Source organism: Xenia sp. Carnegie-2017, unplaced genomic scaffold, assembly GCF_021976095.1.
Source record: "Xenia sp. Carnegie-2017 unplaced genomic scaffold, XeniaSp_v1 HiC_scaffold_19, whole genome shotgun sequence".
Lineage (NCBI taxonomy): Eukaryota > Metazoa > Cnidaria > Anthozoa > Malacalcyonacea > Xeniidae > Xenia > Xenia sp. Carnegie-2017.
The window spans coordinates 799485-825809 of record NW_025813481.1 but is presented as its reverse complement, the minus strand read 5'-3'; the positions used below and the strand labels follow the sequence as shown (position 1 = coordinate 825809).

Here is a 26325-nt window from a genome sequence, read left to right as displayed (position 1 = left end):
ACAGGAAAATAACACTTGCAAACAAAAATATAAAATTCGAAAGCAAAAAACCTCGTTTTCGGTCCATGCTTCCCGATACCCTATTAAGCGTATGACACTAGAGCGCCGCATGTTAACGTTTCGGTTGGAGATTTCGGCTCCTCCACGCTATCCTACGCCCGTCAGACCACGAGATCACCTGCGATAGGCAGGGAGAGTGCCGTCGAAACCAAAGTCTGGGCTCCTAAGCCTCTGCCTACCTAATCGCACCCAGCTTCCACTGCTAGTTGACATCTACTACATATAGTATTTAGTTTATATATATATATATACAAAAATTGAAAGGCTTACAAAAGTTGTGGTGTGATTGACATCGTCACTGCGCATGCGAAGATGATTTCCTTGATAATTTGCGACTAAGTGAGCCAATTGCCACAAATGTTGTGCAAGTACATATAGTTAGTCTTTACCATGACCATGAACATTTATTCGAGTGGAGTGCACATGCGCTCGAGGGCATGCACAGAGTATGTCTCTATTAAATTGTTACTAAGCATACTATTTACTTCAAAATCGGTGCTAGTAGATGCAGTTGGTCTTTGCCATGACCATGAACTTGGAGTTGACTACGCATGCTCAGATTAATTCTCAATTAATTTGTGACGGTGCGAACTCTGAAATTGGTGCTTGTATATGCGCTTAGAAAATTTTCAATTATATATTTTTGGCATGCTAATTGTCTCTTAAGCTTGTTTTGACAAAAGCATATCAATCTCATCAACACTTTGTTACGCCACTCGTAATACCCGTGACAATGTTGGAGATGTTTTTATTTTTCTCCATAACTTTGTATCTGCATATTTTGTGCATAAAAAATGCTCTAATATTTATGACAGATATTATAATTCGTGGATTGAAGTAGAAGAAATATTTGATAACGAAACTTCCAACTGTAAAACAAAATCAAGCATGATGGAGGAGAAAAAACGACGCCGGGTTGAAGATAGCTCGATGAAATTGAACGTAGTTGAAGCACCTAGCGTACGCTCAAGAGTTTTGGATGAGGACTTGTGGACCAATGAAAACACGAATGATTCCAAGCATTTTGATGACGACAAAAGCTCTAGGACAAGGTTCCAATACAAAAACAGTTCATTAATAACACCGAGTCTTCTGAAGATATATTCAAAAGAAATATCGATGAATCACATATACAGTCTGGAAGCTTCTTGTCTCACGTGGTATATAGTAGTGGGAACTGTTCATGATGCTGCTGAAGATATGTAAAAGTAACTACCAGCGTCTTTCCTTTAGGACGAGGAATCTGATTTCGAAAGTGAAGAGGAAGCCATAACCACAAAAGATTTGCAAGAAGATTAAAAGTGTACTTTGCAAACCCTTGTTATATACAGATGGAGTATTGTGAGAAGAGAACTCTAAGGAATGTTATTGACAAGGGATAGTACAAGGACCAACAGAGAATGTGGTCGCTTCTCTTTGAGATTGTAGAAGGATTAGTTCACGTTCATTCACAAGAAGAAACTTTCGATCATTGTATATGCTAACTATATGTATGTGTAACTAAACATAAAAAATATGAACAATTTTCGTTTAGCTCCATAAATATATATTAAGACATATTATTTGCTATATTTCTCTAATTTTTTCCAAAGGGTATGATTCAAGTAAACGCGTTTCGACATTTTTGGTTTTCTGTTGTTACATTTTTTTGGTGTTTTGTAAAAATATTTTGTTCTTGGGTCATCGAAAATTCGAAATGTGTATTAATGACACAAATCTCCAAATTTTTCATAGGAAAAGCCACTTTATGCCAATAAGGGGAAAACCAATGTACATATCAATGATTATTATCATTAAAGATGTTTGGGGTTTACAAAGATTATCAATGATTATTATCATTAAAGGTGCTTGGGGTTTTCAAAGATTATCAATGATTATCAATTATGAATTTATGATCCACTACACTGACCATAGCGCATCGCAGACGCACCCTGAATCTTTCCCATAGAAGACAATTATACTCGTGATTTCAAGTTTATATTTCTTTTTTATCTTCAAAAAGTCTTACTTCCTTTTGAAGTACTATTGTTTGAAAATATTAATATCGTGTTTTTACGATGGTATAACGAACTCGTGATTTTAAAATGGCGGACGACCGAGAAGTTTTGCGAATCCTCTGGGATGGTCGGATACCAGTATGTTTTTCTCTAAACTCCGACGAAGTGTTTACTCTTGAGCAGCCCGAACCATTCTATGTAAGTTTTAGTCTTGGTTGTTTAAGAGTAAATGTTTGCTTTAAAGAAATTTGTCGTCCATTTTAAATGTTTTATGACTATTGTGCTGTCACGAAATGTAGGAGTGAATGTATTATACCAATAGTTATAACCATATCGTGGGACTAAACTAGTTTTGGTTTACCGTTCAGACATTCACTCAAGTTTGGTCTACTCAACGAACAATATGATTATTCTTAAGTCAGTGTTGTCATAAAAGAAAGCTATTTACTGAGATTTTTTTTAATGATGTAGCTGTTGCTTCCAAGAGTGAGTTATCTTCCTGTTGTTACTGACAAAGTCACAAAACATTTTCAATCTGCAATCAAACCCGATAAGGATACCAGCAGTATTTGGTTTGACTTTAATGGACAATCTCTTAAATGGTAAATATACGGGGACTACTGCAGTTTAGCAGACATCTTGGACGCTGACCCAAACCCTAACCCTTATAATCTTAAGCAAATACAAGCCAGTGCTCCTCATATAAGCGCTTCAGGTGTCGACTAAACTGCAGTCTAGCCAAAACATCAATTTTTTCTTTATTGAGATTAAGGAGGTTGTGATTTTAGCCATTCTTATTGTGATGAGATAAAAGTTTTGCTTCAACTCATAATACCTACATCTGCTAAGCACAGTGGTGTTGGAGCACTCAACTGTAGCAGCCAATACCCATCCACTTTGAAATGTGTACTGTGTAACTAAATACTTGTAAGTGGTTGCAAAGTATGATCCTTCTCTCAGGTTGAGTGTGAAAAATTGACATTTATCCAAAAAACTGAAGTTATTTTTGAATTTTGTAGGCACTATCCAATAGGAGTACTCTTTGACCTGTATGGCTCCCATGATGCATTGCCATGGAACATAACAGTTCATTTTGAGGTTTTTAAAATAGATTTTTGACAACTAACTTTTTTTCGCAATAATGCAAGTTTTTTGTGTAAGGTTTTATTTGTACGTTTGCGTTAGGACTTTCCCGAGGATGAATTAATTCATTGTGAAAGCAAAGAGGTTGTTGAATCCTATTTCATGTCCGCTATAAAAGAGGTTGGTGATATTGTGATACATTGTACTGAATCAATGAAACAAACACAAACCTACTGCAATTTTATTTTGAAGGCAGATTCATTGAAACACAAGTCTCAGATCATCAATTCAATGCAAAAGAAAGATCACAAACAATTATGGCTTGGTCTTAATAACGGTGATTGTTATTTTTTCTTTCTTCAACAACTATCTGCAACTAATTCTTGACTTCTGTAATTATGATGCCATATTCACAAATATTAGTCTCTACCATTCAGTGTGCGAATTAACGGTGTGCAATGTGCAATTTGCACATAGTTTTAGCTAAAATGAAAACAATTGCACATCACTTTTTCAAACGATGTGCAAAAATTAGCGGTTTTAACGAAAAACACTGTCGAAAATCGTATGAATTTGTTCACGTTTAAAAATATTAACTTAGCAATTAGCGCTGTATAATAATTAACGTAATATCGATTTGATTATGCCTCTAAAGAGACACTTTTGTCAAAAAAATTGCACATCGTTTTTTTTAACTAATTTGCACACTGCTACCATTATTGATGCCATTAAAAGCCGGTTTTGAAAAAAATCAAATAATAGTGATGTTTGCTGCCATTTCTACAAGATAGCACAAAAGCTTTTGAATAGTGATGTTTGCTGCCATTTCTACAAGATAGCACAAAAGCTTTTGAATAGTGATGTTTGCTGCCATTTCTACAAGATAGCACAAAAGCTTTTGAAAGAAAATATTGCAAAAACACTAAAAAAGCTACAAAGCTAGCTTTGAACATATTTACAACATATTTAAAGGAAGAGAAATTGAATAAACCATCTCAAATTTTTGAAGCTTTTTAAAGTGTTCTACATTGATATTTTTTAATAATATTTCAGTTAGTTAATAATAAAACAATTATTGAATTTGGCTTTCGCATGATATCAAGAATTATTCAGACCTCAGCTTCCCTTTGGCAGACAACATTGGCCTCTAAGTAATTTGTGATATCATGCCGAACCTCATCCAATAATTGTTTATTATACTTCATAAAATTGTTTTTAAATCACATGCGAATTTATATATGAGCACAAAATGCTTTTTTGCAGACAAATTTGAGCAGTTTTGGGGTGTAAACAAAAGACTAATGGAAAGATCTGGTGATGAACTTTTTAGGCATATCCCATTCAGAATTCATCAGGTGTGTGCATGTTTACTGTTGTAACCCTTCAATATCACCTTAGAAAATGACCATTGCAATCTAATTTAAAGTGTTTAATACCAAGAGATGATGTATTCATTTGTGGTGGTGGGAGGGAGGGGAGGGTGCATCATGGTAAAATATCATTGTACCATATATAATGTTACGTTCACCGTAACAAGAAAGATTTAAGAACCGAAGACTTCCACTATTTTTATATTATTATTAAATGAAAGAAAGCTGTTAGAAATAAATAACAGCATAGTATAAACTCATCTGTCTACGACAACAATAAATAGCTTTGCTTCTTTAATTCTTCTCCATCCTCAAAATCCTTACGACCATATGTCCAACAACAAATAGCCAAATATCACGAGCGTTCAGTATCTTTTGTATTACACAATGTTCTTCAATAATCATACTCCTTGCCCTGGCTGTTCACTGCTTATATTTAGTCTGGAAGCTAATTATAAAGTATGACGTAATAAAGTAAATGGTTTGAACCCGTTACATGTTTGTAAATGAAGAAAAATGAAAAAAAACCCAGTCCTTCTCAGGACTATACCAACCTGGACGATCTTCATTTACAAACATGTACGACGTAACGTCCTTTTCATAATTATGGCATAATTGCTATTTACTCTATACGACGTAATGTTACTAAAATTAGGATGTAACTATATAATAGCAACGAGTCAGCATGATAAAGCTAATTAATAAGTCTGGCGTTATCTATACGTCACAATAATATTTTTATTAATGTGCTATTGGATGTCTAAGTTCAGGGAGAGTTATGCACATCTTACAACCCTCCTGGAGTTGTTCTGGTGTAATTTGAGTGGGGTGTATTAAGGTTTACATGTAGTTATGTCTTAGAATGAACACTATTAGGGAGCTTTAGCAATGACTAGGAGTAGGAAGTACGTTGTTTTGGTGTAATTTGAGTGGGGTGTATTAAGGTTTACATGTAGTTATGTCTTAGAATGAACACTATTAGGGAGCTTTAGCAATGACTAGGAGTAGGAAGTACGTTGTTCTGGTGTAATTTGAGTGGGGTGTATTAAGGCTTAAATTGTTTCCTGTTTAGGGGGATGAAATGTTTATTCAAAAGCTTGTGAAACCTATCAACGAAGCAGGTTTGTTTGTGTACGAATTTTAAATGTGTATGACTTTTTATTGAAGTTGACTGGGAGGGCTTTTGACTTTGATGAATATTATGTGTAATATTACGGGCAATATTGCCAGTAAGATGACAGGGGGGTGGGTTTGTATCTCATTATAAAGATTATAGACTAAGAGAGAGATAGATATGACAGGAGGGTGGGTTTGTATCTCATTATGAAGATTATAGACTAAGAGAGAGATATGACAGGTGGGTGGTTTTTGTATCTCAATATAAAGATTATAGAGAAAGAGAAAACTAGATAAGACAGGGGGGTGGTTTTGTATCTTAATATAAAGAGTATAAACAAAGAGAGAAATAGATATGACAGGGGGGTGGGTTTGTATCTCAATATAAAGATTTTAGACTAAGAGAGAGAGAGATATGACAGGGGGGTGGGTTTGTACCTCGATACAAAGGTTATAGACTAAAAGAGAGAGAGAGGGATTTGATAAATTTTACAAAATTAAAGCTAATGGCTTTGTTATTAAAAACGATCTGTTCTCATCTATCTTTTTATTGTAAGTGTTATGTGTATAAAAATGAACATATTTAACTTCAGGTTTTGATTTGAAAATGTTTTGCATAAGAGTTTTTGACCAAAAATATTTTATATGAGAGTTTTTCACTGATAAATATTTTGCACGAGAGTTTTTGACCGAGAAATATTTTGCATGAGAGTAAAGTATGTTATGTGCATGTAAATCAATTTTTTGTTGGAGAATTTTTGACTTTAAAGAATCTTATATGCATGTAAATCAACTATGTTTCAGGAGAGTTGTTAACTTTAAAGAATTATATATGCATGTAAATCAACTATGTTTCAGGAGAGTTGTTAACTTTAAAGAATCTTATATATGCATGTAAATCAACTATGTTTTAGAAGAGTTGTTAACTTTAAAGAATCTTCTATGCATGTAAATCAACTATGTTTCAGGAGAGTTGTTAACTTTAAAGAATCTTATATGCATGTAAATCAACTGTGTTTCAGGAGAGTTGTTAACTTTAAAGAATCTTCTATGCATGTAAATCAACTGTGTTTCAGGAGAGTTGTTAACTTTAAAGAATCTTATATGCATGTAAATCAACTGTGTTTCAGGAGAGTTGTTAACTTTAAAGAATCTTCTATGCATGTAAATCAACTGTGTTTCAGGAGAGTTGTTAACTTTAAAGAGTCTTATGTGCATGTAAATCAACTGTGTTTCAGGAGAGTTGTTAACTTTAAAGTATCTTATGTGCATGTAAATCAACTATGTTTCAGGAGAGTTGTTAACTTTAAAGTATCTTATGTGCATGTAAATCAACTATGTTTCAGGAGAGTTGTTAACTTTAAAGAGTCTTATGCAGCAGGCACTACCGGATACGTTCGCCACAAACGAAGATTTCGAGTCAGCAAAAATTGTTATCCATGGTATTGAACCGCCCACGGATACACCTCTTCAATGGTTGAGTGAACATTTTAGTTATCCTGATAACTTCCTTCACATTGTACTCAGCAAGAATGTTGAAACATAGTGTTTTTTCTATCGTAAACCAGCCCGCCCGCTTTTTTTTCACCTACTCCTAAAATCCAAGTATGCTTGTGTTTAAACACTAGAAAGACAGTTAATGAAATTAATATTTTCCAGAAATTAATAATTTTTCTGGAAAACTTTGCATTGTAGTAGTGCAAGCTGCTGGCTTGCTTCGTCGCATGGTTTTCTTTGTAGAATATTTTAGTATTTTTTCTTACCATTCCTGTACATTTCCACAAGTAAAATACAAGCGTAAGTTAAAAAGATGTTTTTTTTTCTTGTCGTAAATATTTGTATTTTTTACTTTTTCGCGTATGTAATTGTCCAGTTTCTGTCTTTTACTGTCTCGCGCAAAAAAGTCAGTATTGGTTGAAAGTATCGTGGTTAACGGATTGGGAAAAAGATAGTGTTAGGGTTATTCAAGTTCTTTAGGCGGCTGAAAACGGCAATTTTATACATATTTATCCTGCATAAGAGACGACATTAATGACATTTCAAAATGTACTCATGTAATCATATTGTCCTAGTGAGCTGTTTTAACCATTGAACTAAAATACATGGAACACTGCCTGAAGCAAATAACTGAAGCCAAATCTTACAACCAGACACGCGTGTGTGTTTCGAGATTCTCTCGCGGGTGAAAATTGATTGAACTACACACGCGTGTCTGGGTGTAATATTTTGTTTCAAGAAATTATTAGGCTTGTCTACTACAGGTAGCTTTCCATGTATTTTAGTTCATTCTTAGCGTGCATTAGCGTGACCTTGCGTGAAAAAATGTAAAAATTGGTGAAAATGCGTGAATTATAGCCTATGCGTGAAAAAGTAAGAAAATTTGTAAAAACGCATAAATTAAACTCTTTTTGTAATAAAATGAGTAAATTTGTGAAAACGCATGAATTAAACTCTTTTTGTGATAAAATGTGTAAATTTGTGAAAATGCATGAATTAAAGTCTTTGTATGGAAAATTGTAAAATATTGTGAAAATGCCTGAGTTATAGTCTTTGCGTGAAAAAGTGTGAAAATTTGTGAAAATGGATGAATTAAAGTCTTTTTGTAAAAAATATATAAATTTTTGAAAATGCGTGATTTATAGTCTTTGTATGAAAAAGTTTGAAAATTTGTGAAAATGCCAGAATTATAGTCTTTGTGTGAAAATGTGTAAAAATGCACGAATTATAGTCTTTGTATGAAAAAATTTTAAAAATTTCTGAAAATGCATGAATTATAGTCTTTGAGTGATAAAATGTAAAATTTGTGAAAATGCGTGATTTATAGTCTTTGTAAAAAATGTAAAAATTGTGAAAATGCGTAAGTTATAGTCTTTCTATGAAAAAGTTTGAAAATTTGTGAAAATGCCAGAAATATAGTCTTTGTGTGAAAATGTGTGAAAATGCACGAATTATAGTCTTTGTATGAAAAAATAAAATGCAAATTATAGTCTTTGAGTGATAAAATGTAAAATTTGTGAAAATGCGTGAATTATAGTCTTTGAGTGATAAAATGTAAAATTTGTGAAAATGCACGAATTATAGTCTTTGTATGAAAAAATTTTAAAAATTTGTGAAAATGCATGAATTATAGTCTTTGAGTGATAAAATGTAAAATTTGTGAAAATGCATGAATTATAGTCTTTGAGTGATAAAATGTAAAATTTGTGAAAATGCATGAATTATAGTCTACGTGTGAAAAGTAAGAAAATTTGTCAAAACGCATGAATTAAACTCTTTGTGATAAAAGGTGTAAATTTGTGAAAATGCATGAATTAAGGTCTTTGTATGAAAAAAAATGTAAAATATTGTGAAAATGCCTGAATTATAGTCTGCCTGAATGACGTAATGCCTGATTATAGAAACCCGATCGTAGATATGGGATTTCTTTTCTTATGGTATAGCACAAATAAACGCCACACAGTATGATAATGGTCCACAAGAACATCTATTACGATAGATTCGCAGATCAATCTACTCTTTGTGAGACCGTATTAGTATAACACTAAATGTAAAAGTAGGTCCGCAGAGAGTACACGTGGGCAGCAACAAAAATAGTCGGCAAATAGTACGTAATATATAATAAACATCGAAATTTGAAAAATGTTCGACATTAATGAACGAAAATCGGTGGTAAGCCCGAAAGGTCGGTCGGTCGTTCTTTTACTCTTATGCAGTATAACATAGTGGTTAGCTACGCATGCGCGTGACACCCGCAAAATCGGAGTTGCACTTCTGATTTTGCGAGATTTTTCTAGGCAAAAATTTTCAATTTTGCCGACGAGTACATACCTGATTTGGGCTACAAATATAAGGACCCAGGATATCCTGATAAGCTACGAACTCTACAAGTTGTTCTGTAAATGTTTGAATTGTTTTCTTCCATGTCTTCAATTCAGGAAAACCACGACTAAGTTAAATGGAATTCTCCATATTTTCTCCATCCGGGGGCATGCGAACACAATGTGCGAATGTCAAGTGTTTCCGGGAAACTTGGCACACTTTTCGAAAAGATGTTCAAGAATTTAAATTATCTTTCTAAATTAAGCAAACACACAAAAAAAGATTAGCTGCACATCTTTTTCGTAAAGCCTGGTTCTCATATAGTCGTCCAAGTCGTTTCAGTCGTACAAAAATTTCACAGACTACCCGTGCGACTGTATGAGAACATATCGGAGGCGACCGGGATGACCTCAAATGACTCACACGACTGAAACGATCGTTGAGAAATGCAAGCGACCTTTTTTATGGCGCAATGAAAGAATGAAATGTCTTTGTTGGCCTTGAATGTCTTCGGATAGCTACTTAGGAAATTTTATTTTTGTCTGACGATGAAACCAAAAACAGAGAAAAACTTTGCACAATATTTAAAAAATGATCAAACGTTTTTCGAGTTTTTTCCCTGTTTTCATTGGTTCCCTTTTGTTCCCATTGTCATTGCTCCCTGTTGTTCTTGCATGTTGTCCCAGCATTGTCATTACTCCCTGATGTCCCTGTTTTCATAACTAGCCATGTCCCTGTTGACATTGCTCGTTGTTGTTCTTGCATGTTGTCCCTGCATTGTCATTGCTCTCTATTATCCCTATTTTTCCAGTTCTCATTACTCACCGTTGAAAAACAATTACTTCAATTTAACAATATATTTTCAATGTACACCAAACCAATCAGAATAAATAATTATACATCAACTATTTCATATTTTAGCAATAAAGCATCGCCGCCACGATTTTTACAAATTACTTGCCATATTCGATAAAATCAAAGCGAATGAATTGTTCTTTATTGTCCAAAATTTGGTGGAATTTGTGAAGTGCCACTGCCAGAGCGTCTTGAAAAAATTTCCGATAAAGTATTCACCGATAGACCATTATACACAAGCCGACCGTTACCTTTCATTTCTAAGAAACCTGTCATTAAAAAAATTATTTCTGCTTTTAGTTCCGTGATTTCTTTCCAGCGAACGACAAATCTGTCTCAAGATGACCCTGTATTGAAAACAACGACGAAAAAAAGTTAAAACCATAAAAAAAGTTGGGTCTCAAGATCTATAAGGCTTTATCTTGATTATAATGTAGCTCGTCAATGTGAACATATATATAAACCAAAGTAGCAAACAAAACGTTTAACACGTCAAAACAACATTTCTTTTTTTATACACCAATAAACCGAAAATGACCTGCCGTACGAAAGAAAACGTACAGTCATTAGAGGCTTAGCCTACGCATAGACCTATAAATTTCGCATACGTCACTGCAATATTGAATAGCTTGCCCTAGTTTACGTCGCATTCGTTTGAGCTGTAGCATGACGATACTCCCGGGTTCAAACCATTCACTTTATAGGCATACACCCATACGACAAGCATGGGTGTACCACGTTAGGCTATTAAAAGCCACATTAGAGAAATAATGAGTGCCAGTTTGGTAGTATCATCGTGTTTTTTTGCATATCATATGCATTAGATACATTTGAAAAATAAACATTTTGCAAAACGTCGTATAAAGCGCTTCTCCTTTTAACACATGTTAATTGTAAATATAAAAATAAAATCTGACGTTAACTAAATAATGTAAATAAATAATCACTGTCATTTAGGAAAATAAGAATGGACTGCTTAGAACATTTTTCTCTTTATGCAGTTGTCAAAAGAGCAATAAAAGTGGAGAAGGGGGTGGGGGTGGGGTGTAGACAAGACACGAGTAACATGTTTCTCATCTGCACATTGCATGTATTACATACAAGCAAAAAATCGAAGTATATTATGAGAAATGCAAGGCGTTTCATTTTTCGCACGCATACTAAACACAATATGCCTTTCTGACGAAGTAATAATGACATCACTGTAATATAGGAAAAGAAAAATGGGCAGTCTTTGAAGTTTTTCCTCATTCATTGGTAAGGTTAATAACATTTTAGGATAACAAAGAAAATTGCAAGTGAAGTTAGACCTTTAGTAAACATTTTCTTGCATAGTATTTTTGTTTACCAACCTTGATAGCCGCTGCGATAGCGTTGACGTCAAGAAGAAACGTATCATGACCAAATATTGACGGTAGTTCATAATATGTGACCGAATCATTTCCTATTAAGAAAATAATTATTTCGTTTGTGTTGGTTTCTGCAGAGCAGCAAAGCCGAAATTTCAAAGGACAAAAATACACAGGCGGTCAAAAGAACTGCTCACTGGGAAAAAAATGGATTAATAGTGTAAGACATTGGGACAACCTACTAAAACATTAAATAAAAGTTACACAACAAAAATTATAGTATATTTATTTATAAAGTAGTGAATTCTCCTCTTTCTTCAATTGGAGCTTAGCATCAGATAGAAATGCTGTCTGCTAAGTAAACCAATCTTTGATGTGGGTCATAACTGTCCAACATTACTAGACAAAGATCGAGCATTTCTATTTAACTGCCTGTATGTATATAATTTAAATTCTACAGCTGAGGATGACAAGGCTGTACATCAACAAAATGAATTTTCTTCACACAAAACAAAGCAAAAACGTGGTACAAATACAAAAAATATTTTTTACAAAACAAAAAAGATGATTCAACAAAAGATGATTCAAACCGACATGAAATTTAGAAAAAAAATCCCCGCAGTCATTCATATTTAGTAGAGAAGCGTTTCATTGTGCAACGTCACTTGTAAATGTTTTAAGGCATATAAGGCAAGCGCAGTCATTCATACTTAGTAGAGAAGAGTTTCATTGTGCAACGTCACTACATGAGGCAAGCGCAGTCATTCATACTTAGTAGAGAAGAGTTTCATTGTGCAACGTCACTACATGAGGCAAGCTGAAATCGGAAAAAAAACAATCGTTTGCACCTGATTCCTTTAACAGTTCATCTAATTGTCTCTGTTGGTGAACGGGAAAAGAATGTCGGACTGCACACCCATAACCTAGATCAAGATTACATCATTAATTAGCTACATACGCCTGGATAAAATTGGAGCAGAGACTAGCAACACTTGGAAAGTTGTCATCATCGAGTTACCACTTGGCAGAGCAGGAAATGTAGGTAATTCCCCTCCTGGATAGTTTTTCATGATATCTTTTGTGAGTCATTTTGGAGGAAATGGAGGTAACTCCCCTCCTGAATAGTTTTTCATGATATCTCTTGTGAGTCATTTTGGAGGAAATGGAGGTAACTCCTCCTGGATAGTTTTCATGATATCTTTGTGAGTCATTTTGGAGGAAATGTAGGTAATTCCCTCCTGGATAGTTTTTCATGATATCTTTTGTGAGTCATTTTGGAGGAAATGGAGGTAATTCCCTCCTGGATAGTTTTTCATGATATCTTTTGTGAGTCATTTTGGAGGAAATGGAGGTAACTCCCCTACTGAATAGTTTTTCATGATATCTTTTGTGAGTCATTTTGGAGGAAATGGAGGTAATTCCCCTCCTGGATAGTTTTTCATGATATCTCTTGTGAGTCATTTTGGAGGAAATGGAGGTAACTCCCCTCCTGAATAGTTTTACATGATATCTCTTGTGAGTCATTTTGGAGGAAATGGAGGTAACTCCCCTCCTGGATAGTTTTTTCATGACATCTCTAGTGAGTCATTTTGGAGGAAATGGAGGTAATTCCCCTCCTGGATAGTTTTTCATGATATCTTTTGTGAGTAATTTTAAACACATCCGGGAGATAAATTGTCTACGCTTCCTGTATTGACCGAGTGACAAATCAATGGCGTAAAGCATTTGTAGCATTTTACAGTTTAGTTTAGTCGAAAGATGAAAAACATAGGGTCTTCATTTCCTTCAAGAGTGCGTCTAATATTATAACTCTCGAGTATGTGTACGATGACGGATCCAACGTTCGTCGAAAAATTATGGCTGCTCAATTTTGAACTAAAATTAACTTCAGGGCAAAAACACTAATGGATGTAAATTTTTAAAGAACAAAACTACCAATTGGAATTGGAAATGTAAACATATTAAACAATGAACATCAGTGATGTATTATAATGTACCCTAAATATTATATAGTATGTGTCGACTTGAATTGTACTACAATTACCAAGCAAACAATGAACATCAGTGATGTATTATAATGTACCCTAAATACGCTATAGTATGTGTCGACTTGAATTGTACTACAATTACCAAGCAAACAATGAACATCAGTGATGTATTATAATGTACCCTAAATATGCTATAGTATGTGTCCACTTGAATTGTACTACAATAACCAAACAAACAATGAAACAAAAGACACCAAAATCTCCTTTTCTACAATTGATAGCTTTATAAACAGTCTTACCAGTACAGAACATTTTATCCGGGAAACACCATCAACTAAGGAGTCATATCCTTCCGCTAAATCAAAAAGGTCCATTGCCTAGGAATCAGTAATTTCATTCATAAAGTCCAACATACCTTTTTTAATTATACTGAATGTATATTTAATTATTTTACTGTCTATTTTTGAAAATTTCCCATGCTAGATCATTGTAGTGTATGTACATGAAACATAGCTACGTTCAAACTCAATGAAAAAGCGCCACAGTTTTCACACAGCATAAAGTTTAAATATCACGAAGCCTGGATAGCGTTATCCATTTAATAGCAATTTTTTAAAATTTTTATAAAACCTTTTAAAAAGCGAAAAATATAAGATTCAAACTGAGCAATCACTGAAAAAAAATGTTGTTTCGAAGATTACGAGATTTCTTTGTTGTAAGACAAACACAAACACCTTTTTTACAAACTTGCAAATTTGTGCTATCCGACTGACAACGCTATACAGGCTTCATGCAACAGGCCCCAGATTGTAACAACTATAGAAAACATGTGTGGAGTTGAAGACGTAAATGAAAAAGACACGCGTATTATAAAGTCTCAACTATTGAAAGTCAGTTCACAAGCATTATCTTATAAAATAAAACAAACAATCATCAGACAAAAATGATGGTTTTCAAATAAAACCGAAATACTACACTTTTAATGGTTTTGTTTGATAGCTTGAATTTAAGTTTACAAGATGTCCTTTTTCGGATTATGTTTTAGTTCATACCACACGAAATTGTCGTGTGGTCAAAGATGATAGCATTATCTTGGAAACTATTTATCCAGAAAAGGTTGAACGATGCTAACGAGATTGCTGCACATACATACCTTTGAAATATACAACATCGAATTGGGATCATACTTGAGACAAAAGCTTTCGCCCTAGAAATTTTAGAAAACATTTTATTCTATGAAAAGGGAACTGTTTCCAGCAACAATCCCGCATAAACATAAGGCTTTTTTCAATTACAGGGTGACCCAAAAAGATGCGTACCCATGAAAATTTCAATTATGGCTTTAATTAAAAAGCTATTTATTTCAAATTACAACCACACATCATTCAGTTTATGGAAGACTATTCACAAGAGTTTCGGCTATTTCTGTCAATTTTTAGTCAATTTATGGCTTTCCCAAGATGTGTTCCAAATGTCCACCATTTCGTTGCAAGCAAACCTGTACTCGTCTGGCAAAGTTTTGAATCACTTTTATACACTCCTCTTTCGGGATGGCTCTTCTTTTTGCTGTGATGGCAGTTTTAAGTTCTTCAAAAATTAAAGCCACAATTGAAATTTTCATGCGCACGCATCTTTTTGGGTCACCCTGTATATACTAACTTGGTGATCCAGATAGCCTTCGATCAGAAAATCTGCATTAAAAATACAAGGGGGGTTAGAACCATCTGCAGGCTTCTCTATTTTCTTTCTACCAAATCTTTCTTCCCATTCACTGCCACTACGATAGCTAATGGTAGCAAGCGATCTAAAAATGAAAACAACTTGGTGCAAGTGGTACAAAAGCATAAATATGATATTTAACAGGATTGGTCCTGGATAGAAATGGGACTTCAGAGATTGGGTCTAAAAGATTCAAAAGAATAGAACAGATTTCACACGACTGATCTAAGAGAATTCAAGAGGATAGAAATGGGATTTCACGAGACTGATCTAAGAGAATTCAAAAGGATAGAAATGGGATTTTACGGGACTGATCTAAGAGAATTCAAAAGGATAGAAGTGGGATTTTACGGGACTGATCTAAGAGAATTCAAAAGGATAGAAATAGAATTTTACGGGACTGATCTAAAAGAATTCAAAAGGATAGAAATAGGATTTCACAAGACTGTTTTAAGAGGATTCAAGAGGATAGAAATAGGATCTCACAAGACTGATTCTCGACACTCAATTCTTACACATAGAGCGACAATAATCACCCACATTGGAATCGAATTCAATTTCAAAAACATTTACTTCGAACAGAAAGGCGAGAATCTGAAAAGACAGCATTGATGCAAGATATAATTAATAAAAAAACAATAAACTGTCGATAATTACCTGGCATTTTTCATTCCCAGCATGGGAAACGGGCCATCATAATAAAATCCGTCGTTCCAATTGGGATCACTCATCAATATTTGTCTTTGAATGTATCGCATCGCAATGGAGGAAGGATGGGACCGAGCACACGATGAAATGGACACGGCCCTGTAAATTAAAGTACTTTCATATGTACTCAGTTATGCATTGCAATGAAGGAAAGATGGGACCGAGCACACGATGAAATGGACACGGTCCTGTAAATTAAAGTACTTTAATATATACTCAATTATAAGAGATTAAGACTTACAAAATAAACCTTAATGATACATAAATCACTTTGAGAACAAGACCCATAATTTGGTGTAAGTTTTGGCGTTCACCTCATACGATGTAAACATCAGATTTCATAACTGCGAGAATTTTAAACATCAGAATTCATAACAGCTTCATGCTTATGAATAAGCTACAAAACTGAATTTCCATGAACAAAATAGTCTTAGTTTGAACGAAGCTACAGTCTGAACCTTTGGGAGATTAGAATCACCTTCATTGATTTATATGCAAGAGATCAAGTCTTCAAACTACCACTCAGACAACTGTCACTGCTTCATGTACTGGCCGAGTGGCAAATCAATAGCGCATACACAAGCATTACTGGAGATAACTTTCTGTTTGATAGTATTCTGAGCTAATAAACTGCCATGGCTTTCAACAGAAGTCAAGTTATGCGTTTATGTTTTTCTTTACCGTTTCACTTTTTCAGGAAACATTGCAGCAGCCATTAGCGAAGACATGCCACCCAACGATGAGCCTACACTGGCATGAATCTAAATAGAAAGTAACATAAAGTATTGGATAACAAGGCGACAAATAACAAGCAATGAGTACAGGGACAACATGCAAGAACAACAGGGAGCAATGTCAAAAGGGACATGGGTAGTTATGAGAGCAGGAAAAGAGGGACATTAGGGAGCAATGACAATGCAGGGACAACATGCAAGGGCAAAAGGGAGCAATGACAATGCAGGGACAACATGCAAGAGCAACAGGGAGCAATGACAATAGGAACAAAAGAGAACCAATGAAAACAGGGAAAAAACTCGAAAAACGTTTGATCATTTTTTAAATATTGTGCAAAGTTTTTCTCTGTTTTTGGTTTCATCGTCAGACAAAAATAAAATTTCCTAAGTAGCTATCCGAAGACATTTAAGGCCAACAAACACGTTCCATTAAGTCTCGTAGCTCGTGCAGCACGTTTATAAGCTATTACATTATTTATAAGTTGTTGAAAAGCTGGCATTACTGCACTGTAAAAAAGCCCTAATAGTAAACAAAGTTGTCAAAGGAAAACGCTTGTTCGTAAGTGTTATAAATGCCAACTCTTTCGTCAATAAGGAATAATACTCACATACAAAGTTACACGATAAACAAGTCAAAATTTGCGCAGATCTTTCCAAGGCGGGAAGACGTCCATGTAGCATTTTGTTGCGTGACTTTTTCCCCAAAAACATTAGGTCTGAGGACCAATAGGTAATTTTGCCTTACCTTATCAATTCCAAGATGATCCAGTAAAAGGAACTGGGACGTGACGATGTCTTGTACACTTACACAAGGAAAAGTTGTCCCATAGTGCTAGAGAATGATTAAGAAAAACCAACCTTGGTGTGTGAAGGTGAAAATATGTGCGGAATAATGACAGGTAATGTGTACATGTAAAGCGATTTTGTGTCTCTCGCTCAAAAAAGATACCTCAAACAACACAAAATGAGCACACAAGAACTTTTTGCGATAACATTATAACTGCTTACGCTTTGAATTGTGTCTCTCGCTCAAAAAAAATATCCCAAACAACACCAAATGAGCACACAAGACTGTTCGCGATAACATTATTACTGCTTACGCTTTGAATTATTCAAGTAACAAGTTCACATATAACTATTAGCCAAAAAACCACGATCTTGGGTTTGAAATTGGCTTTTTTTCCCGATCGACTTTATCAGTGATCAAGATCACTTTAAATCCGGTAACTATACATACCTTTCCTGTAGTGGGATTTATGGAGGCAGGTCCGCTGTTGATGGAAAGATTGTAAAATAAGTAAAAATGAATGATGCGTCACATACTTGAAGAAGTGATAAAATAATGGCAATAAAATCAATTTACAATAAACAGACAAAAAGATGGCATGATAGATAAATGCTGGATAAGTGAAAAATGTCAAACGATAATTTCAAGCTCACAATACTATACAGCTAAACGTTACTAATTTTTATTCAAATTGACTGACAAGTCAAATGTGGCAAGTGAAAAGCTTGCTACCAGAACTCCAGTATTATGAAAGTTCAAAGTCCAGTCCTACCTCTTAAATCCCATCCTAGCCCCACCTCTCAAGTACCATACAAATAAAAAATGAAAACGCATCACATTTGAAATAAGCATAAAAGTTGATCAAATTTTACAGTCAAAGGTTGGAACAACCCAGACAGAGTGACTTGTATTAGGCTGAATATTGTAATAATCAAATGTTTGTGTCTGGAAAAGATGCACCTGCTGTCAGGGTTTACAGAACATTTAAATCAAATCAGGTGAGAACTTAAACATTGTCGAAATTGACGCACAATTTAAACTTTTGGAGTTTAATTAAATGCAAAACAAATGTTATGTACCTCGAACCATAGCAACCACCAATGACATTAACACATATAACGAAAAACTTGTTTGTATCTAAAGCACATCCCGGACCAATGAAAGCCTCCCACCATCCAGGATTTGTATTCTTCTGTAAATAATATACAAAAGACAAGGGTCTTCAACAAGAAAACCAACAGCAGCAATGGCATAGCTACCCTGCAGATTCAGTATTTGTAATTGGCAAATGATTCCAATTCTCGGTCTATTTAGAAAGATATCGTTACAACATCAGCCATCAACAGTGAAATATTTGCATGGTTTTATGAAAGTTAAGAAGTGAACATGAGTGGCAGGTCTAGTGTAAGTGAAAATACATTCATGTGCTTCATTTTACATTTCAAACACTACAGTAATAGTAATAATTCTGCTGGTTAAAAATTTCTGAAAAATAATTTGAAGTCAAAAATTTATCAATAGTATTGTCCATAAAGCTAGATTTAAATGTAATATTAAATGTATCTGACTTTTCCTAGATCACCAACTGCTGAATATGTAAATGCTTACTGTATGGTTAAAGTTGAACAAGTTATATCCTCCTAAAATATATTGTTACATAAAAAAAATTCTGAGCATCTGGCATGGAACCCAAACCAATTTTGATTAAAGGGGCTGTAAAGTTGTGTGCAAGTAAGGGATTAGCGGTAAAATTTCAAAAATTCAAAACAGAGCAAAATTTTTGAGGGGACCATGCTCACCCACCCCAACTCTAGGTCCAAGCCTGTGCCCAAAGTTGATCAATTACCTGGTGACTTCTAGCATGAGAAGAAGGTGAAAGTCCAGTAAACAATAAAATCACGTTGTCTTTTCTTTCATTAAGTTCACCCCATGTTTCATAAGCCAAAACAAGATCAGGAATTTGTCCACCAAGGTGAAATGAAAAATTGGTGTTTGAGCGGAAAACTTGATATCCTGAATTCACTTTGTCGTACATTGGTTCTGGTCCATCATCCACTTTCAACCAACTACAGATAATATTCTATTAGTAAAGTATGATGTAAATGGTGTACATGACCAATTTCAAACTTAAAAATATAGAAAATTTTCAGCAAACAGATTCATTAATCGTCATAACTTTAGAGTCTTAATGTAATGGACTTATTATGTCCATTTGTAACAATCTAGGGCAACAAATGGACAAGTTATACTAAAGTCACAGGCAGCTCTTACAATCAGTTTTAACATTTATAAATTTCATACAAAAGAATTTTCCATCATGGAAATTTTGTTTGTGGCTTTTCATTTAAGTTTATTATTTATTTAGAATTCAGGAGTCAACTTGCATCTTCCATTCCTAAGGTAAAAGCTCTATCAAACATGAACGCATAACCTAGGTGACATGTTATGAAGTTGACATGCTTCATTTGACTAGTAAACTTTAACAACTGACAAGACTTTGGTCATCCAGCAAAGTGGGACAATTATACTAAGGAGTGGAAGATGAACTTTGCACCCTGAATTCTGCCATTTCCCTACCTAGCATCAGGTAATTTACATGTTGGGTTGCAAGGGAAAAAATGCTTCCTACAAGTATTTGCAAAACAAAATTCACATTTAGGCTTTGAATTCACCAATGTGTGTAAAGAGCCCAGCACTAAAAACAAATTTCCATTTAAGTAAATTTTATATTACTTCGTACAAATAAATAATGAGAAAGAGTCATTAAATTACAACCTTCGTCACGAATTAATCAAAAAAGCAAAAATACATGTACAAAAGTAATGCATGAACGCCAATAAATAATAATATTACATCCTACCGAATTGATGTAGTTATTCTTCGACTGCGTTGCGAGATTCTGCCAATACAATTGTACCCTTTGAATCCTTTGTGCCGTAATTTGCAGATGGATTCGTTTTTCAGATACTTGAAAATGCTGCAACAAAAAGTGGGCGAAAATTGCACGGAACGCATAACTTACAATGGTTTGTTCACCATTACAATGTAGTGAACTGTGAAATTACAATCCAATTTGAGAAATTTACATTATTCATAAATTCAGTCATGGGGAAATTTTCTTTGACAAATGACATGTGACAAATAAATTTTGTCCGTGTGAATGAACAATTTGTTACAAATTTTTTATGACAAATGAATTTGTTCAAAAGCTGGGTTGTTAGCTTTTTTTTGTCGTATAAAATTTGTCAATAATCAAATTTGTCCGTCTGGACGACCATCACATCAAATGTGTCAAATTTTATCAAACAACATGGCGACGACGCAAGGAGCGAGGACAACGAAACATGTGATTTCTTGGACTGACAGCAGTATTTCTTTACTTCTCGATGCCCTTAAGACAAGAGAGAGTTTGTGGAACTCTAAGCTGACATCGTACCGAGATAGAAATATAAAGAAGAGAGAATATCAAGAAATAGTTACCATTTTAAGCGCCGAAATTCCCGAAATGGATTTATCAGCTGTAAAAGGTAACAGTATTCAAAATGTAATTGTTTAAATTTGTGTTACACTTTGATAGCTCTTAAACATTTGAAACGATGCACAGTGCCCTTCAGTAATTGGGTTGATGAATATTGTCTGGTCACTATAAGGGAATTTCTCAATTAGTATCAATATTCAGCAGGAAACAGAAACTGCTGCAAGTTGTCTGTAATATTGTTGTGAAGTATTTATTTTTGCTACAGCTAAGATTCAAGGACTTCGAACGACCTTTCGTGAAGAAATAAGAAAAATTAAAAAAAGTGAGCATACTGGTTGTGGATCAGCTGAAATATATGTCCCAAAATGGAAGTTTTTCAATGATTGCTTCTTTCTTGAAGATGTTGTTGCATTAAATAGACTAACATGCAGTAACATTGAAGATGAAATAGACATTTCCAATACAGGTGGCAATGAGCATGAAATTTGGGGAATGGATGGAAATTCTGAAACTGGCAGCACATGCAGTGATACATCATTTGGTATGCATCCAAAAAAAAGAAAAAGAAGCTCAGAAGAAAATGAATGGATGAAGACTGCAGCAAGTGCACTTACCAAGTTGTCCCAAGATAATGACGATCAACAGGATGAATGGGATGTGTTTGGGGTGGATGTTGCTAATTCCCTTAGAGCCATCAACAGCCCAGAGTGGCAAAGACGAGCTAAGTTTGCTGTGCAGTCTGCCATTTTCCAAGCTGCAGAAAAAGCTCGATGCACAGTTTCTAACTCTACATTACGTACAGATAGTACCATCCCAGTTATTGATTCATTTTTTAAAAATTTTAACAACTGAATATTTTCATTTTTAGAATTGATTTTTGAATACACTGCCTCTTACTTAATTAATTAAGAATGTTGATATTACAGTTTTTTAAAGTGATGTACTTTTCTTCTAACAATTAATCTCTTCTATAGTGATTGTTTGTTTTTTATTTTGTAATATGTGAAGAAACACTAAACATACATTTTTCATCCATGATCCATCAAGCAAAATGATTTTTTGAATTAAAAAATTCCAAAAATAAAAATTTTCTTGATTATATGATCACAAACGTGTGTGTTTATGGGTTCTAAAAAACTGAATTTAATTAAATGTAAATAGCTAGCTTTAACATAATCATTCAGTCATCTTCCATTGAAATGGAACAGCACCTTCTTCAAAAAAGTAATCTTTCATGTCATCACGAACAGCTCTAGCTTGCAATGTAGAAGACCGTTCACTTGGATAACTGCATAAATCAGTGATTGTGCATGTATTGTCAACTTCCTTTCTCCATGCACCATGCATTACAATACAATTTTCATCTTCATCATCCAAATATCCAGCAGGAGCATAATTTGTATCATTTCTTGATATAAGGTAATTATGAAGGGCTAGGCATGCACGAACCACTTCTATAACGTTTTCAACATTTAATTCCAATGTCTTTAAAAGAACTCTAAACCTGGCACAGAGAATACCAAAAGCATTCTCGACAATTCGCCTAGCCCTCGATAAACGATAATTAAACACCTTTTCATCCCCCATTGCCGACCTATGAGGATAAGGTTTCATTAAATTAACATTTAATGCAAAAGCCTCGTCACCTAAAAGAAAATATGGGACATTGTTGGGTCTTTTTCCCAATTTCGAGGGCATTGGAAAAACATTGCTTTTGCATATACATTCAAGGAAACCATGTTTAAAGATTCCACCATCTGACATACTTCCTGGTGCACCAAGGTCAAATGATACAAACCTTGCCTTTGCATCAGCAATAGCAAGCAAAACAATACTTGAGTACTTCTTGTAATTAAAATATTCTGAACCCGTATTGGGTGGTGCTTTTATATTAATGTGCTTTCCATCTATGGCACCAACTGCATGAGGAAACTGCCACAAATCCGAAAATTCTTCTGCTAATTGTTTCCACTGTGCATGCGTTGTAGGGGGCTGTAAGAAGTCTGGATTCTCAGGTTAGCAGTCCGATAGATGCATGAGTCGGAATCGTATAGATTATAAGTAAATAATTTTTTATTCGATCTAGTAAATAATGATATAGTATAAATAACAAATGTGCAGTTTAACAGTATACCAAACGTAAATACATGAACTCACTTCTTTGCCGGGTCCTCACGATCTACATTAATTTCAATACAGGTTAGCCAATATAATAAAGTAATACAATGATGAAGCTTTCGCCCAGGTTAGCATGTGGTAACTGTCAGCTGCACTATAGACTCAAATCCTTTTTATCCCAATGAATATTGCGCGTCAAATTACGCGTCAGTTAAAACATGCATAAATTAAACTCCAGTGCTAAATAATTATATCTGTGCAGTTTGTCAGCAATCCAAAGTCTTTTTTCAAAACATTATTGATTACTTTGCACACAATTGGAACAAATGTTGATATTGTAGAAGTTGACATTCTGAATGAGTAAGAAAGATCTTTATATGATGCTCCAGTTGCAAGAAATCGCAGAGTTACACATAGTTTCTCAAATGGTGAAATAGCATCCCTCATGTTGGTATTCTTTTTCAAAAGAAAAACATTGACCTGATCATACAATTCATCAAACAATGTCGGTTCCATTCTAAAGAAATACACAAATGATAAAATAAAATGGTGTCTACGGTATTAAATAAAAACAAAGTGTGCTCACCTTAAAAAGTTTCCAAAACTTGCGATATCTGTGCGTCTTAACTCTGGAATCAAATTGAATGCAATACCTTGTGATTCTCTTCGTTCTTGTGTGGCCCATGGTCGCACCCACCATCTACGTTTTCGCATTTTTTTACCTTTACGTATTATCTTCATTAAAATAAAAACAGCCAAACTAATACATAAACGTTTCTTTTTCTTTAAAGTCTTGTAACGAGTCATCTTGCGATTGTCAAAAGTTGATATTTGTAGGACGTAATATCTCGATAAGATAAAGTAGCGACGTATTTTCCTTTTCTGCTAACCAAATGTATCGAAGGCAATCTAGTGACAGTGCAATGTAACCAAAAATTTGATAGCCGTTCACATGAACTTATGCATTTGTCATATATCATTTGTCAAAGAAAATTTCCCCGTGTGAACGGGGCTTTAACGTGGAAAGACTTTTCTGCGGGAGATATAAGGCGTTATTTTGGTCGGTGTGACAAAAAATATAACTGTGGCAAAAGAGAGTAAACAATTTTGAACTAAAGTAAACAATATTGAAGAAAAATAAGAAAATTTATGCTTAAGTCCGAATTGTGGCTCTTCAGACACACTCAACAATTCAATTTCTCAAATATTTCACCAGTTTTTAAAATTTTCTTTTTCTCACCCGAAGTGGAAACTATTTTTGCTCTAAACATCTTTTATTTTATTTTCATTCATTCATAATTTTCAAAATGTAATGCTGCAACATGTTTAGGGGTAGAGCATTTTCATCAATTACCCAGCTCCCACAGTTTTATCATTTTTCATATCTTCAGAAATTGAATTCTTCATAGTGAGCAAACACATATAATTACCCAATAGGACTAAATGATCGAGCAGGCTTTGCTATTCACATCATCAATAGTGGTTTTAGCCAGTTGTAATAAAATCATGCTAACACATCCAATCTTTCAAATGTTGTTTCAACTGTTGACTTGTTTATGTAAATGATTGTGGCAAACCCATATAGACCAACAGTGGCAGCTCTCTTGTCTTCTGGTAATTTTAAACAAAAGAATACTATCTGTTGATAAAACTCATCTTAAGATTAAAAAGAATATACAAACATAAAAAAAACATGATTGGCAACAATGGAGAACTACGACATTGCTGATCAATCCTGTGGATAGGATGAAAAAGTTGCGATAAAGTTGAAAAGCATTTCTTTTACTATGAACTATCTAAAATACTATTTTCTGCATAATGAATAATATGAGAAGGATTTACAATACATCCAAAATTAGTTACACTATTAAATAAATAGACTTTGAATTCTGAACATTTTACAAATTATTGACATTGGAATCTTTGAAAAATCATACAATATGGTTCTGTACACACACATTCTTAAAATTACGACTGTCAAAAGCATTTTAATAAAACACAAAACAAATGACACTCAGTAAAAAGTTAACACTATTTATTCTATTTCCACAAGTATTACAAGTCATAAATCATTAAAATAAATGTTTACCTCAATGGAATGTCAACTGTTTTGTGTTTTACTAATATAAAGTCTTATTTTACAACCTTTATGGCTTTCAAAAGTTGCCTGCTCTATTCTTGTAACCAAAGCTATTGTCCAGAATATGAATTGCATGCTTGTTCATTCAGGATAACTGTACACAAATTCAAACAGACAAGATGCTGAACATTCATGAGACGAAAAGTCAATTCATCTTCCCATTTGGAAAAAAGGAAATTTGGAACAGTGCCCGCCTTTGATTCTGTTAGTCAATTACTCAGAAATACACTACAAATATGAATACAAAATTTCTGTTTAACAACAAACAGAAAAAGGCTATGTACTCCTGCCTTCTCTTCCTGCAAAATTCAACATTTGCAATTCGCTCAGCCCTTGTAGTGCCACCTTTATGTGTGCCTTGATTTTGCTTGAATCTTTGGAAAGCATCTCTGCTTGCTTAGTCAAGTATTCCACTTTTTGGTCTATGAAATTCTCAGCCTCATTAAGAGTAAACTCGACGTAAAATCCGTAACCTACAGCAACTAATATCAATTTGGTATCCTTGACCTCGGCTTGACAATAAAAGTTGCATCCCAAGTCGACTTGCGTTTTCATTTTTCCTCCATCAAAAAATTTAATTTTCTCGATGGTAGTCTTCAGTTGTAAATAATCAGCAATATTGGAATACAGTTTGTCCCTTAATTCGTGGACCTTTCGCAAATCTGCTTTAAGACAATCATTAATAAACTCTTCGTATTTCCTTACCTTGTCGGACACGTTGAATTCGAAATCCAGGTCACCATCGCATTTTAAATCCTCAGTTTTTGCCGCCATCACAGAAGAGCTTATGGTGGTAAATATGAATAATAATTCGTAAATCTTTAAATGCTTCTAAGCTATTGTATTACTCGTGCATTTCGGTCGGAAAGCAAATATACGAAACAAAAAATGAACTCAGTTCAATCCTGGTTCAATCGCAAAATCTAAAATTATTTCCCATATTGAGAAGAGATGAAATCATGAAATCGTGTCGCGGTGCATTTTGGACAGGATTTAAAATGCCT

At 34.3% G+C, this 26325-nt stretch overlaps 5 protein-coding genes and 1 long non-coding RNA gene across 7 annotated transcripts; 3 read left to right on the top strand and 3 right to left on the bottom strand.

Moving 5' to 3' along the window:
• Window positions 1-1993: 1993 nt before the first annotated feature.
• On the top strand, window positions 1994-7435 carry LOC124439169 (autophagy protein 5-like). 2 transcript variants are annotated; one of them, XM_046989404.1, is made up of 8 exons: window positions 1994-2255; window positions 2529-2659; window positions 3077-3155; window positions 3243-3320; window positions 3393-3477; window positions 4404-4495; window positions 5583-5631; window positions 6973-7435. In XM_046989404.1, exons 1-8 carry the CDS (start codon window positions 2145-2147, stop codon window positions 7170-7172), a joined length of 825 nt encoding a protein of 274 aa, XP_046845360.1. In that variant the 5' UTR covers window positions 1994-2144; the 3' UTR covers window positions 7173-7435. The 2 variants fall into 2 exon arrangements, with proteins under 2 accessions (XP_046845360.1, XP_046845362.1); XM_046989406.1 differs by lacking the exon at window positions 6973-7435 and adding an exon at window positions 6811-6885.
• Window positions 7436-10283: 2848 nt separating this feature from the next.
• On the bottom strand, window positions 10284-20686 carry LOC124439167 (serine O-succinyltransferase-like). The gene is given in 14 exon segments (XM_046989402.1): window positions 10284-10647; window positions 11653-11744; window positions 12498-12536; window positions 12539-12572; window positions 13937-14014; window positions 14791-14844; window positions 15297-15441; window positions 16014-16163; window positions 16746-16825; window positions 17544-17630; window positions 18036-18069; window positions 18665-18777; window positions 19432-19651; window positions 20446-20686. Coding segments are annotated over 14 exon segments (1332 nt in total). The 5' UTR covers window positions 20601-20686; the 3' UTR covers window positions 10284-10596.
• LOC124439175 lies at window positions 18503-19592 on the top strand. The gene is made up of 3 exons (XR_006946295.1): window positions 18503-18583; window positions 18900-18989; window positions 19507-19592. It is a non-coding gene; the product is annotated as an uncharacterized LOC124439175 (long non-coding RNA).
• Window positions 20687-20731: 45 nt separating the features above from the next.
• Window positions 20732-21937, top strand: LOC124438687. Its single transcript, XM_046988884.1, has 3 exons — window positions 20732-21112; window positions 21329-21879; window positions 21932-21937. The coding sequence occupies exons 1-3, from the start codon at window positions 20872-20874 to the stop codon at window positions 21935-21937; spliced, it is 798 nt and encodes a 265-aa protein (XP_046844840.1). The 5' UTR covers window positions 20732-20871.
• A 1175-nt stretch (window positions 21938-23112) lies between these two features.
• On the bottom strand, window positions 23113-24154 carry LOC124439171. The gene is made up of 2 exons (XM_046989408.1): window positions 23768-24154; window positions 23113-23698 (listed from the first exon to the last, which is right to left on the bottom strand). The coding sequence occupies exons 1-2, from the start codon at window positions 23986-23988 to the stop codon at window positions 23422-23424; spliced, it is 498 nt and encodes a 165-aa protein (XP_046845364.1). The 5' UTR covers window positions 23989-24154; the 3' UTR covers window positions 23113-23421.
• A 788-nt stretch (window positions 24155-24942) lies between these two features.
• On the bottom strand, window positions 24943-26274 carry LOC124439170 (protein UXT homolog). The gene has a single exon (XM_046989407.1). It carries the CDS (start codon window positions 26093-26095, stop codon window positions 25598-25600), a length of 498 nt encoding a protein of 165 aa, XP_046845363.1. The 5' UTR covers window positions 26096-26274; the 3' UTR covers window positions 24943-25597.
• Between the last annotated feature and the right edge of the window lie 51 nt (window positions 26275-26325).